At 36.4% G+C, this 15,163-nt stretch overlaps 1 protein-coding gene across 1 annotated transcript in view; it reads left to right on the top strand.

The window, feature by feature from the left end:
- col14a1a (collagen, type XIV, alpha 1a) overlaps window positions 1-15,163 on the top strand; it is a 192,859-nt gene that overhangs the window by 123,352 nt on the left and 54,344 nt on the right. The window contains 2 exon segments of the mRNA XM_059340164.1: window positions 490-599; window positions 11,910-12,068. Of these exon segments, the coding sequence (XP_059196147.1) occupies window positions 490-599; window positions 11,910-12,068 (269 nt within the window).

Genomic DNA, 15,163 nt, shown 5'->3' with positions numbered 1-15,163 from the left:
CAGTTCACCACTTACCTTTGTACCCTTTCAAGCTGTTCATTTGACTTGAACTGCTTGAATTTCAATAAAAAACTGGAAAAATTGGGGTGTTCTAAAACTTTTGACCAGTAGTATATATTATTAGATTAAACCTTAAAAAACCTTTCCATAAGAAACTTGACATAAATTGATATTACAGGGTTTTGCATATTAAAGATGACAATATAACGACAATGAAATATAATATAATTATTACATGTATCAGTCAAAATGGCATTTGATGAAGTTTGTATTGTTTTCAATGGTAAAATGAATCTCCAGTTTCCTTGAAATGCAGGCAAACAGCAGAGTGGCACAAAGACCAAGTTGTTTGTTGCTGCTAACATTGTCCAGCCCAATGTTCTTCCCTAATTAAATAAAACAGATCTTTATTGGAGTCTAATAGCAGGAGACGGAGACATCAACCTTTCCTGTCCTCTCTCACTGCCGCCTCTGTCTGTCCCCCTGCAGACTCTGGAAAGACCTTGACGTTCTTCAACTATGACTACAGAGGAGACTTCCAGACCGTCACCTTTGAAGGAACTGAAATCAAAAAAATCTTCCATGGCAGCTTCCACAAGGTTAGTCTTTTAATATATGCACTGGTGGAACTGTATAAAACTAATTATATATTCATCTGGCTTGATCCTAGATTTTATTCTTCAGTTTTTTCCGTGTTTTTTTTTTTGGGTCGATTACTCCTCCCATGGTTTTGGTCTCACATACACTAAAAAGGTATCAAATAGACCGGCTCGGCCATGGCAAGTGTGCTATGACTTTTCTAAGGGTTTCGGTAAATGGTTTTAAAAACATTTGGCAAAAAACACGGCAAAAAATTCCCCCAATGTTACCTTATGGAGAGGCTAGAGTTGATGACATCATCGCTAGAGTGCAGAGGGAGAGAAAAATTTGTCAAAAAATACATTTGGAAACTACACTCGAGACTGCAGATGCCACTCTACAGAAATGATTTATACATAGAAACATAGGAAAATTCGTCTCCTCACTCACAATCGTCTGCTTAAGCTTTCAGAGTTATAGTTTGATCGTAGGACGCACAGATGCACCACAAACAATCACCAACAGCCTCATAGACCGCCATATTAAAAAGGCAGGAACATTTCTGGAGGAAAGCAGAGGTACTAGTTTCTTCTGATCGCTCTAAAAAAACAATTTCTTCATTTTTCTTCACAAAACACATATGTAGACGTTCAGGAAGAACGCATGATGCTAAATGTGAAGTCGGTTAAATAACAGGACATACAGTTTGGCCAAAAAAGGTTTCTGTTTGAGGGGAACTTTTTGCTGTCTTTCTGTCTCAGTGGCGTCAAATGTCACAGGAGCAGTTGCAGTTGATTGCTCTGCTCTGATTGGTGGCCGCCACACACACACACACACACACACACACACACACTGTCACATACCTAAGCAATGGTAGAGATAATATACAGTATCACTAATGTATGGGAGTCAGGGGCCAGAGTCAAGCACACTCAGAATTTCTTTAGAAATGTTCTAGTTATATTTAATATATTCAAGTACTGTCCTTTCCAGCATACTTGTACTTTACTTGTTTATTTCCATTTTATATTACTTTGTACTTCTACTCCATTTGATTTCAAAAGGATGTATGGTACGTTTAACTCCACTTTACCCATAGTTAACAAGCTCTAAAAGTAGCTCTACATTTAAAAAATACAACATTAAAAGTGTTTAAAACCAAATAATGTTTTATATTAGCAATATTATAACACTTTAAAATGAACTATTCTGTGTTTTGCAGGTAGTTCTTTCTTTATCTTTACTTGTAAGGTGTTTTTGGACAATGGCATTTCTACTTTTACTTCAGTAAAGGATCTGAGTACTTCATCTATCACTGAATATATGTATGCAAAAAGGAAAAAAATGGCATTTGCTGGTTATAGTGTTATGCTAATGTACTTGCTTTTGTTTTATACTGTTGTAATATAGAGCTGCTGCTCTGAATTTATAAGGAGCTTTACAGAAAAAACTATTAATTACTGTAATTGTAAATGTCTGAGCAGCTAATTATCCCACCCAGGGAGCCTGGCCCACAGTGGCTAAAGTGCCGGTTTTCTTTTAAAATATCAGGTTCAAACTGACAAACAGTTATAGCAGTTTCTGGTAGTTTTATAGACAGATGTTGAGCAGGACGCTTTCTGACAAGCCCTTAAAACAGAAGTGAAAATAAGGAAGGTGGACCATATTTTGATGCTTTTGAAGTGGTGCAGCCTTTTGGGTGGTTTTCCACTGCCTGGATTTTTACTCTTGACCTGTCAACACCGCTGTGATGAGTGTGTGTGCAGGTGATGATAGCCCTCCTCGCTCTTCTGTCTCTCTCCCTCCCACTCTCCACTGCTTTTTTTTTTTTTAAACAAATTCCATTTTATTTCATTTAAACTAGTGGAGTGCACAGAGTGGGAGTGAAACTGCAGATTTGATCACCATTTAAGACCTCTTTGTGGTCTCCCAAAATGACGTGATGGTGGACATTTGTCATTATTATTGACATTTGTTTATTGATAAATAAACAAATATATAAATATATATAAAATATATTATAAATATAATATATATACACTACTGGTCAAAAGTTTTAGAACACACCAACTTTTCCAGAATTGAATTGAAAATGATGCAGTTTAATGTCTCAGTGTACTCTGAAATGAATGCACATTTGCAACATTCTTTATTGAGCATGATAGTGTTTTGAAAGGTAAAAAAAAGATTCAAAATCACATTTTATGTTGGACTAAAGGACTAAAAAAAGACACAAAATGACCAAAAAAAGACACAAAAAGACAAATAAAGACACCAAAAGACACAAAATGACTAAAAAAAGACACAAAATGACCAAAAAAGACACAAAAAGACTTACAAAGACATGAAAAGAATTCAAAAATGGACAAAATAGCCCAAGACTCCATAGAGTTAAGTTGTTAACCCATTTCTTGTTCCCTGAAAAAGGCCTACTTGTATAATTCTGAAATGTACATTATTTTTTAGTTTTGGTTAACCTTACCTTTTTTTATTTATTATATATATATTATCTGGCAGTTCACCACTTACCTTTGTACCCTTTCAAGCTGTTCATTTGACTTGAACTGCTTGAATTTCAATAAAAAACTGGAAAAATTGGGGTGTTCTAAAAAACTTTTGACCGGTAGTGTATATATATATATATATATATATATATATATATTAATCAGTAGATTGATTTATAGTGATATAGCCCTTTTGTAAAAGATGTAATAAATGTCACATAAATGTTAAGGATTTAATGCCTTCAAAGTACATTCAGATAGGTGTGGTAGTTCCCATGCGTTAGTTATTAGTTATTACTTTTCCCTGGTGATCCCAGACTGGACCAGAGATGATATTAGTTTTTCCTCACCACTGATTCTCTGACAAAGACATTTCATATTTTTCTCAATCATTGGGATTCCATCCAAATATATTTATGTAAATTGTGTTGTGTCAAATTAGTCAGACTGAATGGAAATGGAAAATTTTGATGACATTCCCTCCATAAAAGACAATTTTCTGCTCACTTGAGACGAGAAAGTGTTTTGTGAAAAAAGAAATTATGGAATAAATAGGGATGCAAATGCCTCCGCTGAATAAATAATGACATTGGTTTGGCCTCAACAGGCCCAGTAAATGACAAATTCACATTGCAAAACACTTTGGCAAGAAATATCAACAACATTAGCTGAAACCAAGTGATAATAACAGCTCAAATAATATATCTTTTGTCTTTGTGGATGTGTTATTTGAATTAGGAGGTGTATTTACTTCTGCAGGGCTGATGGAAATGGAAAATTGCATGTATTGTTTTGCTACGTTGTAAAAGAGTGGTTCACATTTACTTGACAAATGGGTGGAAACATAACTTGGCAATTATTAGAGTCAGGACAACGTCTTTATAGACAATATATATATTGCTGTAGAGCTGCTGTTGTTGCTCTTCATTTTCTGGAACTCTCTGTGGATTTTTGCCAAAAACAAGCAGCCCACCAACTCTCTGTCTTTCTTTATCTCAGTTCTCAAAATGTCAAGGAGTAGCTGTCCATCATTCCCGGTGCCTTTTTTGTCTCCTTCCATTGTTTTCTGTCTTTCTGCTGGCGAACATGACAATGTTGAGAGAGGGAACAGATGCAGAAGACTGCCTGGCCAGAGGAAGTGTTCGTCTCCGCTTAGACAGGATGACAAGTGAATAAGAGGAGCGTCCTCGTGCGTGTGCATGTCTGCGTGTCGGTTATAAAGGGATTACCATATGAAGACACCTCGTGTGAAAGCAGGAATACCCAGCAGGATCTGTCACCGCTCAGTGGAGCGCACACACAGACACACAAATTGAGAGAAACACAGAAAACAGAAACAGGTGAGAAGAGGGGAAAAAGAGCAGAGGAAGAAACTGATATGACAGGGAGCTTGAGACATAAAGAGGAGTATGGACAGAAAAATACAGAGACAAACAAAGAGACGTGGACACAGGCAGGAGGAGTTATCTTCACTGTAGAGCGTGGGTCTCAAACTCGCGGCCCGCGGGCCAATTGCGGCCCTTGTGACGATATTTTGTGGCCCCCACCTTGATATGAAAGTTTAATGTGAGTTTTATATGAATGGCGCTTTACAGTGTTGTGTGTGGAAGGTCCCTTTAATTACTTTTTTGGGTAATTTTGTGTCTTTTTTCAGTCATTTTTTGTCTTTTTTGTAATTTAGTGTTTTTTCAGTCATTTTGTCTTTTTTGTAATTTTGTGTCTTTTTTTGGTCATTTTGTGTCTTTTGTAAGTAATTAATTTTTTTCTGTCCTTTTGTGTCTTTTTTTTTTTTAGTAATTTTGTGTCTTTTTTAGTAATTTTGTGTCTTTTTTGGTCATTTTGATAGTGCCTCCAGCGGCCCCCAGATAATTTGAGTTTGAGACCCCTGCTGTAGAGCCATAATGAACCTGGTCTCACAGAAATCCGTGAAATAGCCACGGATTTCGCTTAACTCAAAATCCGTGGAATAGTCACGGAATCGCTCAAATTTCCGTGAAACTGACGGATTTCGCTACAATGCAAGTTATAGACAGTCATATCCCGTGGCTATTCTATGGATATTTTTTCCTATTGGTTTGTTCCAAGTCACGTGACTTTCAAGGTTCCAGCAGTCAGAACAAAAAACATGGCGGACAGTTCTCTCATTTTTGGTGAAAAAAATCAATATTTTGACTTAGTTTCTGCATAAACATGGATTTTGATCACATTTCTAGCGAGAAATATATGTTTTATTTTCTAAATATTCACTCAGTGAATGTACATAATCACTTTGTATGTTGGAATAGCCACGGGATATGACTGTCATTAACTTGCATTGTAGCGAAATCCGTGTCAGTTTCACGGAAATTTGAGCGATTCCGTGGCTATTCCACGGATTTCTGTGAGACCAGGTTGGCCATAATATACTCCACAAATGTCTAAACACCATTTGCGTATCCCCCAAAATGACTAAATACCTCTCATTAAAAAAGTTAGAGAGCACATAAAACTGTCCTTGTGTGCTGTAAAAATGTACAGGAAATTTGCACCAGTGCTTCTGGAGCTTTCTAGCATACAGTAATCCACAATATTTCACAGTGAAATTCAACGTTCACAGCTAATTTATTTGTCCATAAATGATTAAAATAAAGCTGTTTCGATAAATGTCCTTATATAGCTTCTCAGAAAATAAACGAAGAAGACAAAAAAAATGGAAAGACAAAAGCAGGCAGCAGCTAGAAATAAATGTGTTGTGTCAGTTGGAGGGACAGATTTGGGTTGACTGAAGTTTGTTTGTAAAAAGAAAAGAAGAGGCGTTGTTATATGGCTGACAAAGTATTATGCTGGCTGAATGTGTTTTCCTGACTATTAACAGCGTGATGATAAATCCAGATAGGTGCACACACTGCAAAGTGAAAAGTAAAATGTGTGCCTACAGCCGGAATTTTTTTCATGATTTGAAAACTTTTTATATTTTGTGCCTGAGCTCGTTTGAATTCAGCTGCAGGCCTACAGTAAGTTTTTGTTATGATAGGGGAGAGAGGACAATCAACTTGTCAGCTTTTCTGAATTTGGGCTTAAGGAGACTGATGAGGTGGGAGAAATTAAACAATGGCAATATAGTGAAGGGATATACTGGATCCCTGGAAGAGAAGTACAGTACATGAGCTAAATTAACATTTTTATGCCTTCGCTCCAGAGATAGCCGCAGCTTTATGTTCGTCCATCTGGCCTATTCTCATGAATATCTCAGGAACACCTTAAGGGAATTTCGTCAAATTTAGCATAAAACGGCCACTTAAACTCGAAGATGAACTGATTGAATTTTGGAGGTCAAAGGTCAGGGACACTGTGACATCACAACATTAGTTTTTGGCCATAACTCAAGAATATCTAAAAGGTCAAAGGACAAATTCAGAGTGACATTATAACGTTCTGCAGAAACACTTGCCTGGCCACCTTGCACCTTATGGCATATAGGCAATGTAGTTATATCTTTAATTTTCCATCAAAGTCTTCACTAAATATAATATAAGTCTGAGCAGACATGCATGTCAACTGCAACTTGACTGGTTGTTTAAGGCAGCTATTCTCAACCTTGGGGTCGGAACCCCAATTGGGGTCGCGAGATGATTTCTGGGGGTCCCCAAATCATTTTGGAAGTCAGCTCTGTCTCCACTGTGTTTAAGTGTTCATGTGTTAATGTGTTTTAGTCTTTTTAGTCATTTCATGTCTTTTTTTGGTCATTGTTGGGTTTTTTTGGTCATGTGGTGTCTTTTTTTGATAATTTTGTGTCTTTTTAGGTAATTTTGTGTTTTTTTTTATCATTTTGTGGTCAATTTGTGTCTTTTTTGGTCATTTTGTTTCCTTTTTTTGGACATTTTGTGTCTTTTTTTTAGTCATTTTGTGTCTTTTTTTGGTAATTTTGTTTATTTTTTGGGTAATTTTGTGTGTTTTTTGGTCATTTTGTGTCTTTTTTTGGTCATTTTGTGTCTTTTCTGGTCATTTTGTGTCTTTTTTGATCATTTTTGTCTTTTTTGATCATTTTGTGGTCAATTTGTTTCTTTTTTGCTCATTTTGTTTCTTTTTTTGGTCATTTTGTTTCTTTTTTGGGTGATCTTAACTGTGCGTGTGAGATTGTGTTCAGTGAGCGGGGGTCACGGACAACATGCATGTTAAAATGGGGGTCGCGACTCAAAAAGGTTGAGAACTACTGGTTTAAGCATTTAACTGTGAGGTTGTAAACATCAATAAACAATAGAACATCTGTGCTTCAGGAGTGGTCAACTCTGGACTGAGCAGGAAGTCAGAAACACAGAACAAGTTGACTTTGTTTAAAAGTTAAAAGAGCAGGGTGTGGATCATTAATTATAAGAAGTTTCCTCCATCGACTTGAAAGCAGCATTTTTGGGCCAAATATTGCTGACTAGAGAGGACAGGAAATGAGAAAGGAAATCCAATTGTACACACACAACGAGAAAGTGCATATGCATGCATACTGTACGTAGCTGCATGGACATAAACGTAGAGTACATGTACATGCTCAAAAACTCATCCAAGCTTTACATGCAGACATTCACATATGAAAACACACCATATGCATGCACACACACACTCTTGCGAGCATGCATAAGTGAGAATGCACATTTTTAAGTGCAGGTTTGAGACTGCTGAGTCAGCAGAAAGTCTGATAGATGTACTTCAACCCACATTTTCTCACACAGCATGTTTAAAAACTGCCATAACAATTTAAGTGCGTGTGTGTGTGTGTGTGTGTGTGTTTGTCTGCGTGCCAATTTTCCAGTTCCATCATTAGTTTAGAGACACTTTTTCATTTTGTGTTTACAGTAGACGTTACCAAGAGATGAGCTAAAGTGAATGTGCTGATTCTTTCTCTCATTCCCTGAGATATTCCAGGAGTTTCATCTCTTGAAATCTGTCATCAAATATGCATTCAAAAACTTTTATTTTTTCTAATGGCCAAGTCATTCTGCATTGTGCAAAAACCTTTTTTATAACTTCTCTATTCAGTAAAGTAAATTTAATAGCTCATTTTTTTCTGTCAAAGAAGAACAGAGTTGTTATTCAATTTGCAAGATTATTACAAAGTCATATGTGCAGCGTGACAAAGATAATGTAGCTCTGTCAGTGGTTCAGAAAACAAAAAGTAATTTGTCTGAAGAATGATAAGGAAAGGAATTCTGATAAAGAAAAAATAAAATAAAACTGTGCTGACAGAAAGACACAAACAAATGAGGTGCTTTGTATTAGAGAAAGATACTGTTGATGGGTAGAACAGCGGTAGCATTAGAAAAAACAAGACTGTGTACGTCTGAGAGGCTAATTCATCTTATGCTGGCAGTAGTATTAGCTGTGGCTGACCTGCCAGGAGCAGCACAGACTGAAAAACATTTTCTATGTTTTATATTTTATCTCAGATTTTGTGGTCAAGGCTTCTGTAGTTGTTTGTTTGTTGTGAATGCTGGCTTATAAAACTGATATGAAGCCTCAATTTTAAGGTTTGTCTCTTATATAATGCCTCTCAGATGAACAAAAACAACACCGAAACATGTTAAATTAGCTTTAAACTCATGTATTCGTGATAATACAAATAATAGAAGCCCATTCAAAGATATCATGTAGTTCTACACCAATTATACATATAAACTGCCATCAAATGCAGTCAAAATGACTGAGATAAGTTGCATTTTACCTGTAAACAGATGAAATGCAGGTTTTTGTGATGTTTTTGTGATTTGCTGAACATTTTGCATGTAAAGCTTAAGAACACTGGACCTTCATTCATTTCACTGTGGTATGGCCTTCATACTTGCTGAAGTAATGCATTGACTCATACTTTTTATTTCCATCAGAATCACATTATTTTTACATGGTAATGAAGTGCCGACTTCTTAAATCTATCAGTTTTACCATGCATTTATAAGTGAAACAGTGAAAAACCCATGATACCCATGATTTACAAAATAAATAAACGTAATAGGTGAGTGGAGAGACTTTCCCAAATTCAAAATTTCAAAGTTGCTTGAATCATGTTCACAGCCTGTAAATGTCCATTTATGTGGAAATATGGTGGAAAATATGTTTATATGACATTTTCATATGCATGTCAAGTTTTACTGTACAGAATGTTCCTTGAAAAGGACTACATTTGACTTGCAAGTAGTTATTTCCAAATGAGCATGAGCAATGAGAGTATTAGCATAGATGGATATGAAAAACAAACAGAAAGAGACTCAAATTGACTACAAATAGGCATAAATGATGACAAAGAGATGCAAAAACAAAACACACAAAAAACATCCACAAAGAGATGTTTTCAAAAATCCAAAGATCCAAAATGTTCTCAATGAGACATGCACAGACATGCATATTGACTACAAAAGTGACACCAAAAAACCACAAAAAGACCTAAACCACCATAAAGTCAGTGTCTGTGTGTCTAGTCAAGGACCTTTTGCATTATCTCATCATCCACCCATGAGTATTAGGCATAGCATGCTAATGTGAGACTATAGCCTCACCAAAAAGCAGTTTGTTAAAAATAAATGGCACCTTTTCTGATGTCTTGTGATGTTGTTTGCCAAGTTTTTCAGATTTCATAAAGCTCAAGTGTAAGATCAGAGGAATGGTTCAAATAGTCCATTTTCAAGAATAAACGTCCTCCAGAAGGAAAATAAGTCTGAGTCACTGCTGGAGTAAAGGGAGGAAACAGAGAGCCTGAAGGAGAGCGACTGCTGTCTTTAGCGCACGCACACACGCACGCACACACACACACACACACACACACACACACACAGAAATATACTGTATAGATTTGTATACCTTAGACAGAGCCTAGACTGTAACTTTAACCACTAAATGCCACAAAATACTGACAAAATGCCTTCACCTTAGACAAGTTTCATCATCTTTATATCACACACACAAGGACAACACACACACACATACACGCTCACACACATCATGCTCAGTGAAGTGTGCAGAATGGAGGATGAGGACAGAAAGTCATTATAAAGCAGCCGTCCAAACATCAGCCAAGGAATGAGCCCTGACACTCGAATATGAACTTTGTCTAACTCTACATTAGCTGCATCTTGTTACTTGTGCCTGTGTGTGTGTGTGTGTGTGTGTGTGTGTGTGTGTGTGTGTGTGTGTGTGTGTGTGTGTGTGTGTGTGTGTGCTGCACACATGCTCCTTTATCACAGTGCATGTATACTTTTATTGAGGCTGTGAAAAAGTGATAGAAAACCTCCCCTAATGGTGAAACATGCTGGTGCTAATAGTCTATCATATTTCTATCCTTCACCTTGGTCCTCATTAACCATGTGACCAGCTGAATTTCACAGTTCACAGCACTGGCAATGGTTGTCCTCTAAGGAGGCAGTTTGAGCTCACAGGCACGCAGACTGGACGGGCCAATTTGTGTGCTTAGATGCTTAGATACCAAAATTTTGTAAAAATATTCCACTAAAGCAACAGAACCCATTGAGTGAAGAGGCGGTCTGTTGTTGTTGGGGAACACACAAGACGTTTTGTATTGTGGTGGAAGACCTTTGAAAATGCTGCTGTTAAATTGATGATAAAAGTCTATTCAGGTGTTTATGACTGTTTATGTGGTTACGGGGAGATAACAGGTCAACAGTCGAAGCCACAGAGGAGATTAATTATAGATGCAGCTCAGCACTGTGTGTCAAGTTTTTCTAGTCATAGATATGAAATAAAATGTTGACTTTAAAAAGTAAAGCGCCTATTGTGTTTGAAAGTTTGGGACGTATTAGAGCCTGGAACATTATGATTAAAATATATGATGGCCATTCCCATGTTCCAAAAAAGTTCAGCTGCTGTAAAAGTCACAATAAAAACAATTCATTGAGTAAAGTAAAAAGACAAAATATCTGATGCTCTAAGTGGGACACTTTCATCCTGAATCTGATGCTTTCTGTTTTTACTTATATTTTACACAGCTTCTAACTTCTTTGAAATTAAGGTTGTAAGTTGTTTCAAAAATGGTTTGTTCGACATCATTTGTAATGCAATTTTGGTACTAAATTTAACCATTTTTAACTGCTCAAGAATCATTCAAATTGGTCGAAAATCCCTCCAAAACAGTAACATTGCATTGACTATAAACTTCTTTTAACTGTCTACAAAAGCCCTAGTGCTTTTAAAAAAGCACTAGGGCTTTTAAAAATAATGCTTTTTTAAAATATCCCATCTTCTTTTAATTTATTTTAAATTTAATTTTTTTTGTTTTTTTGTTACCTTTGTCAATTCTGTATTTTATTGCCCTTTTTGCACTTTTATGTGAAGCACTTTGGTGCGGCTCAGCCGTCTGTAAATGCGCTATAGAAATAAAATTGACTTGACTTTGACTTAGAGTACAGTTTCAGAAGTTAAGTATTGACTGTTGACCACAAACTTGCTAAAAATAATCCAAACGGCACATCTGTATTTCTTTCAAACCCTTTTTTTTTTCATCATAATCTCAAGATATGCGAGTCAAAATAAAACATGTTCACATCTTATCTGTTCCACAGGTGTTACATGTATCTGTAGTTTGGGAAAGAGTCCAGTCTTATGCACCTCTCTGTCTCTCAATTTTCAATTCAATTCAATTCAATTGGCTTTATTGGCATGACGTAACACTGTCCATATTGCTAAAGCAAGCGTCAGAAAAAAATAATAACAATAAAAGAAAGCAATATTTACAATCAATCTATCATTCATACATACAATCTAACTGTCCCAGCAAAGAAGAAGAAAAAAATAAGAATAAAAAAAATAAAAACAAAACAAACAACAGCTGTCTCTCTTTCTTCCATTCAGCTCCATGTAACCATCAGCAAGACGTCTGTGAAGGTGGTGTTGGATTGTTCTGTTGCTGGGGAGAAGTCCGTCAGTGCTGCTGGAAACATTACCACAGATGGAGTGGAGATCCTCGGAAGGATGGTTCGGTCCAGAGGCAAACGGGACAACTCTGCTCCGGTGAGTATGAATTCTTGTTTTCACCATTGTTAAATACACTCTACAGCAGACCTGGGCATTGGGCACATCCGGCCCGTTGGCTGTCCTTGTCCGGCCCGCGTGAGGTCACCCAGAAATTAGAAATCAATACAACCGCAGTGCTTTTATTTTGAAAAAAATAGCAAATTAGCACTAGAGCTAACAAGCACTTTTACTATAGTTAAGACAACAAATATAGCCACTAATATATATGACAGAAGAAAATAAGCTTTAACAAACCTTGTGTCCTGTCAGTCAGCCACTATAGAAGCTTTTTGATACTTTATCTCAACTTTATATGAATATTTATGAACGTTATTATTTACCGTTCGTTTTTTAATTTAACCGTTATACCGGTTATTTCCTGTCACTACCTTTCAAAATGAAAGCACCCGTTTCACACTGGACGGCACCTTTTCAAAATAAAAGAACATTGTTAAACAAAATAAAACATTGTTAAACACCTTGAAAATGTACAAACATGAAAAACAAGCTATATAATACAAAAACACAAATAGGAAGCTTACTAAAGGACATTTACAGTTGTGTTTAAAATAAATGGAAAAGTGATATAGTGATTGGAGTATTTACTACTTTTTACTGCTATATTTGAGACAGTCTTATCATAACATGTATTCCTATCAGTAGCAGCTCAAAACAAGATAATTAACTGTATTTTATAAAGTGGTTAAATTAATATTGAGCAGAATTTTGGTCCGGCCCCTGCAACCTTCGTGGTATTGGTCATGTGGCCCCTTGGGAAAATTAATTGCCCACCCCTGCTCTAAAGAGACAGTGACTATACCTGTATGTTCAGGGTTCCAACTGGTCATGAAAGTGTGATGTGTCCTCCACACAGGAAGTTTAAAAAAAAGTTTATCTGGGCAGTAGAATAAGGGAGGGTCCAGTCTTCAAGAAATCTTAGAGGAACACATCAGAATTTATTTCACAATCTATTTTCACATATTCATGAAATAAATGTTTGTTTTTAATATTTCCTCCCACAGCAGGACTATATGGGGCAAACCACCATTAAAGAAAGAATAAATGAAATCCTGCTTGAATCAAATCTGGCTGTTATGATTGTCCCTTGTGCATTGATTGCAATGATCCGTCAGCAAAGTGTGTGTGTCAACCATTATGGCCTATAAAATGCCAAACATTAATATCCCAAAACATTTTAGTGAGTCACTCAGGGGGAGTTCATTTTATTTATTGCAAGTAGAAATGTACAAAGTGCCGTACATATACCGTGTCCGCTGTGCTCTGCCCATTAAGTCGCACAAGCTCTCGAAAAACCTTTTGGCACTCGCAGGCAGGGGAGAAGGTGAGAGATCCTGTGCTCCTGGGAATACTGAGCGCTGCTATTAGTAAATTTATACTTCTTAGCTGCTCCAAAGAAAATGCTGGCGAAGATATTTTCATGAAGGAAAATATAGAAAATATGACATTTTCTTCACTTATCACTAGATTGTCCTTTACTGGCCTGTAATGGTTATTGATTCAGAAATATGTTGTGTGTGTCCTGTTTGGAAAGGTCTCTGCAGTGGTGATCTGTTAGAAAATGAAACCATAATGGTGGCTTTGCCTGGCGTCAGTTTATTCTATTTGACTGTACTTTCAGTTGTTCAGTAGTGAAGTCTTTGTTTTAGAGTTTACCATCTAGAGACTCATATGTTTAAAGCATTGTGCCTTTTTTAGGTGATGAGTTAAAGGGCAGTAGTATCAGCGTGAATACATTAAATTGTGATATTTTTTCAGATTCTGTGTGTAACTACGTGTTATAACTATGTACATGATGAAGAATGTGACATAGTTTTTAACCCTTTATCATGCAAAGAACTATATTTGGTAACTTCAGGTAATATCTCGAGAAAAAAGTTTACTAGATTTACGAGAAAAAAGTGGAAAAAAACAACTTTTTTCTCCCAGATTCCCTAGACCCTAGAGAATCTTGGAGGATATTACATACTGCCAGAATGTGTTAAAAAAAAACATACGAAAATAATATTTTGAGAAAAAAGTTGACAAGATTAAAGTGGCAAATCTACGAGAAAAAAATACGTAGATTTATGAGATTTAAAGTGATGAATCTGGGAGAAAAAAGTTGCTTTTTTCCCACTTTTTTCTTGTAAATCTGTGACTTTTTTCGTGCAGATTTGCCACTTTAAATCTCTTAAATCTGCAACTTTTTTCTCAAAATATTACCTGAAGTTACCAAATATAGTTATAAAGTTATAAGTTATAAAGGGTTAACGTTAATGTCCTGTGTTTTTTAACACACTCGACTCCACCACATCACCTGACTTCCTCCTTTGCTCCCGTGATATTTACTATCCCCCCTGACACTTTGGGCCCCTGGGCCTGTGACAATTAAGCTTATTCATTATTCAGCCTATTCATATGCTCATGCTCTCATGGCTAACATTTGGAAACAACTACTTCCAGTACATGCATGTCAAATGTAGGTTCTGTAGGTTGACTACAAATTGTAGTGTATTACTATTCATAGGTATAAGTACGAACAGTATTGTAGTAAAAGGACTGTAATCTCAACGATAAGACTGTTTCCTGTAGTGAAAGCTTTTATTACATTTGACTCCAACTTACAATTATTGTCAGACATTTGACAGAGATGGGGCGACAGAATCAGTTGGCTACTTTTGGACTTTTAGGATATCTGCAATCCCCAATGGGAGCCCTCTCTGTACTTAAGTGAAGAGGAAACTTGATGAAACCAGGGACAATGTGTCGACACAAAAGCCTTCTTTTGAAATAAAGTAATGAAGATTATAATAGTGAAGTTGAAACAGCAGCAGAGAGAAAAACAAACAGCTATCGCCCAGTTTTCCACTCGACGACAGAATCTCATCCAAGTCTGCAATCATGTCTTCATGTCTGTGTGTATTTAACTTCATAGATAAAATAGGTTCACAGTCATTATGTTCTAGTGGGAGTTTTCCATAGTATGAGTCAGTGATATATACTTTATATGTGTATTATGTTCTTTTACTGGATGGTTAGAAATGTAGATACAAGAGGCAGAATGAAGACAGTATATGTCAGCAAACTGCTTC

Source organism: Centropristis striata, chromosome 8, assembly GCF_030273125.1.
Source record: "Centropristis striata isolate RG_2023a ecotype Rhode Island chromosome 8, C.striata_1.0, whole genome shotgun sequence".
NCBI lineage: Eukaryota > Metazoa > Chordata > Actinopteri > Perciformes > Serranidae > Centropristis > Centropristis striata.
The sequence above is the reverse complement of the archived record's forward strand: the minus strand, read 5'-3'. Positions and strand labels throughout refer to the sequence as shown.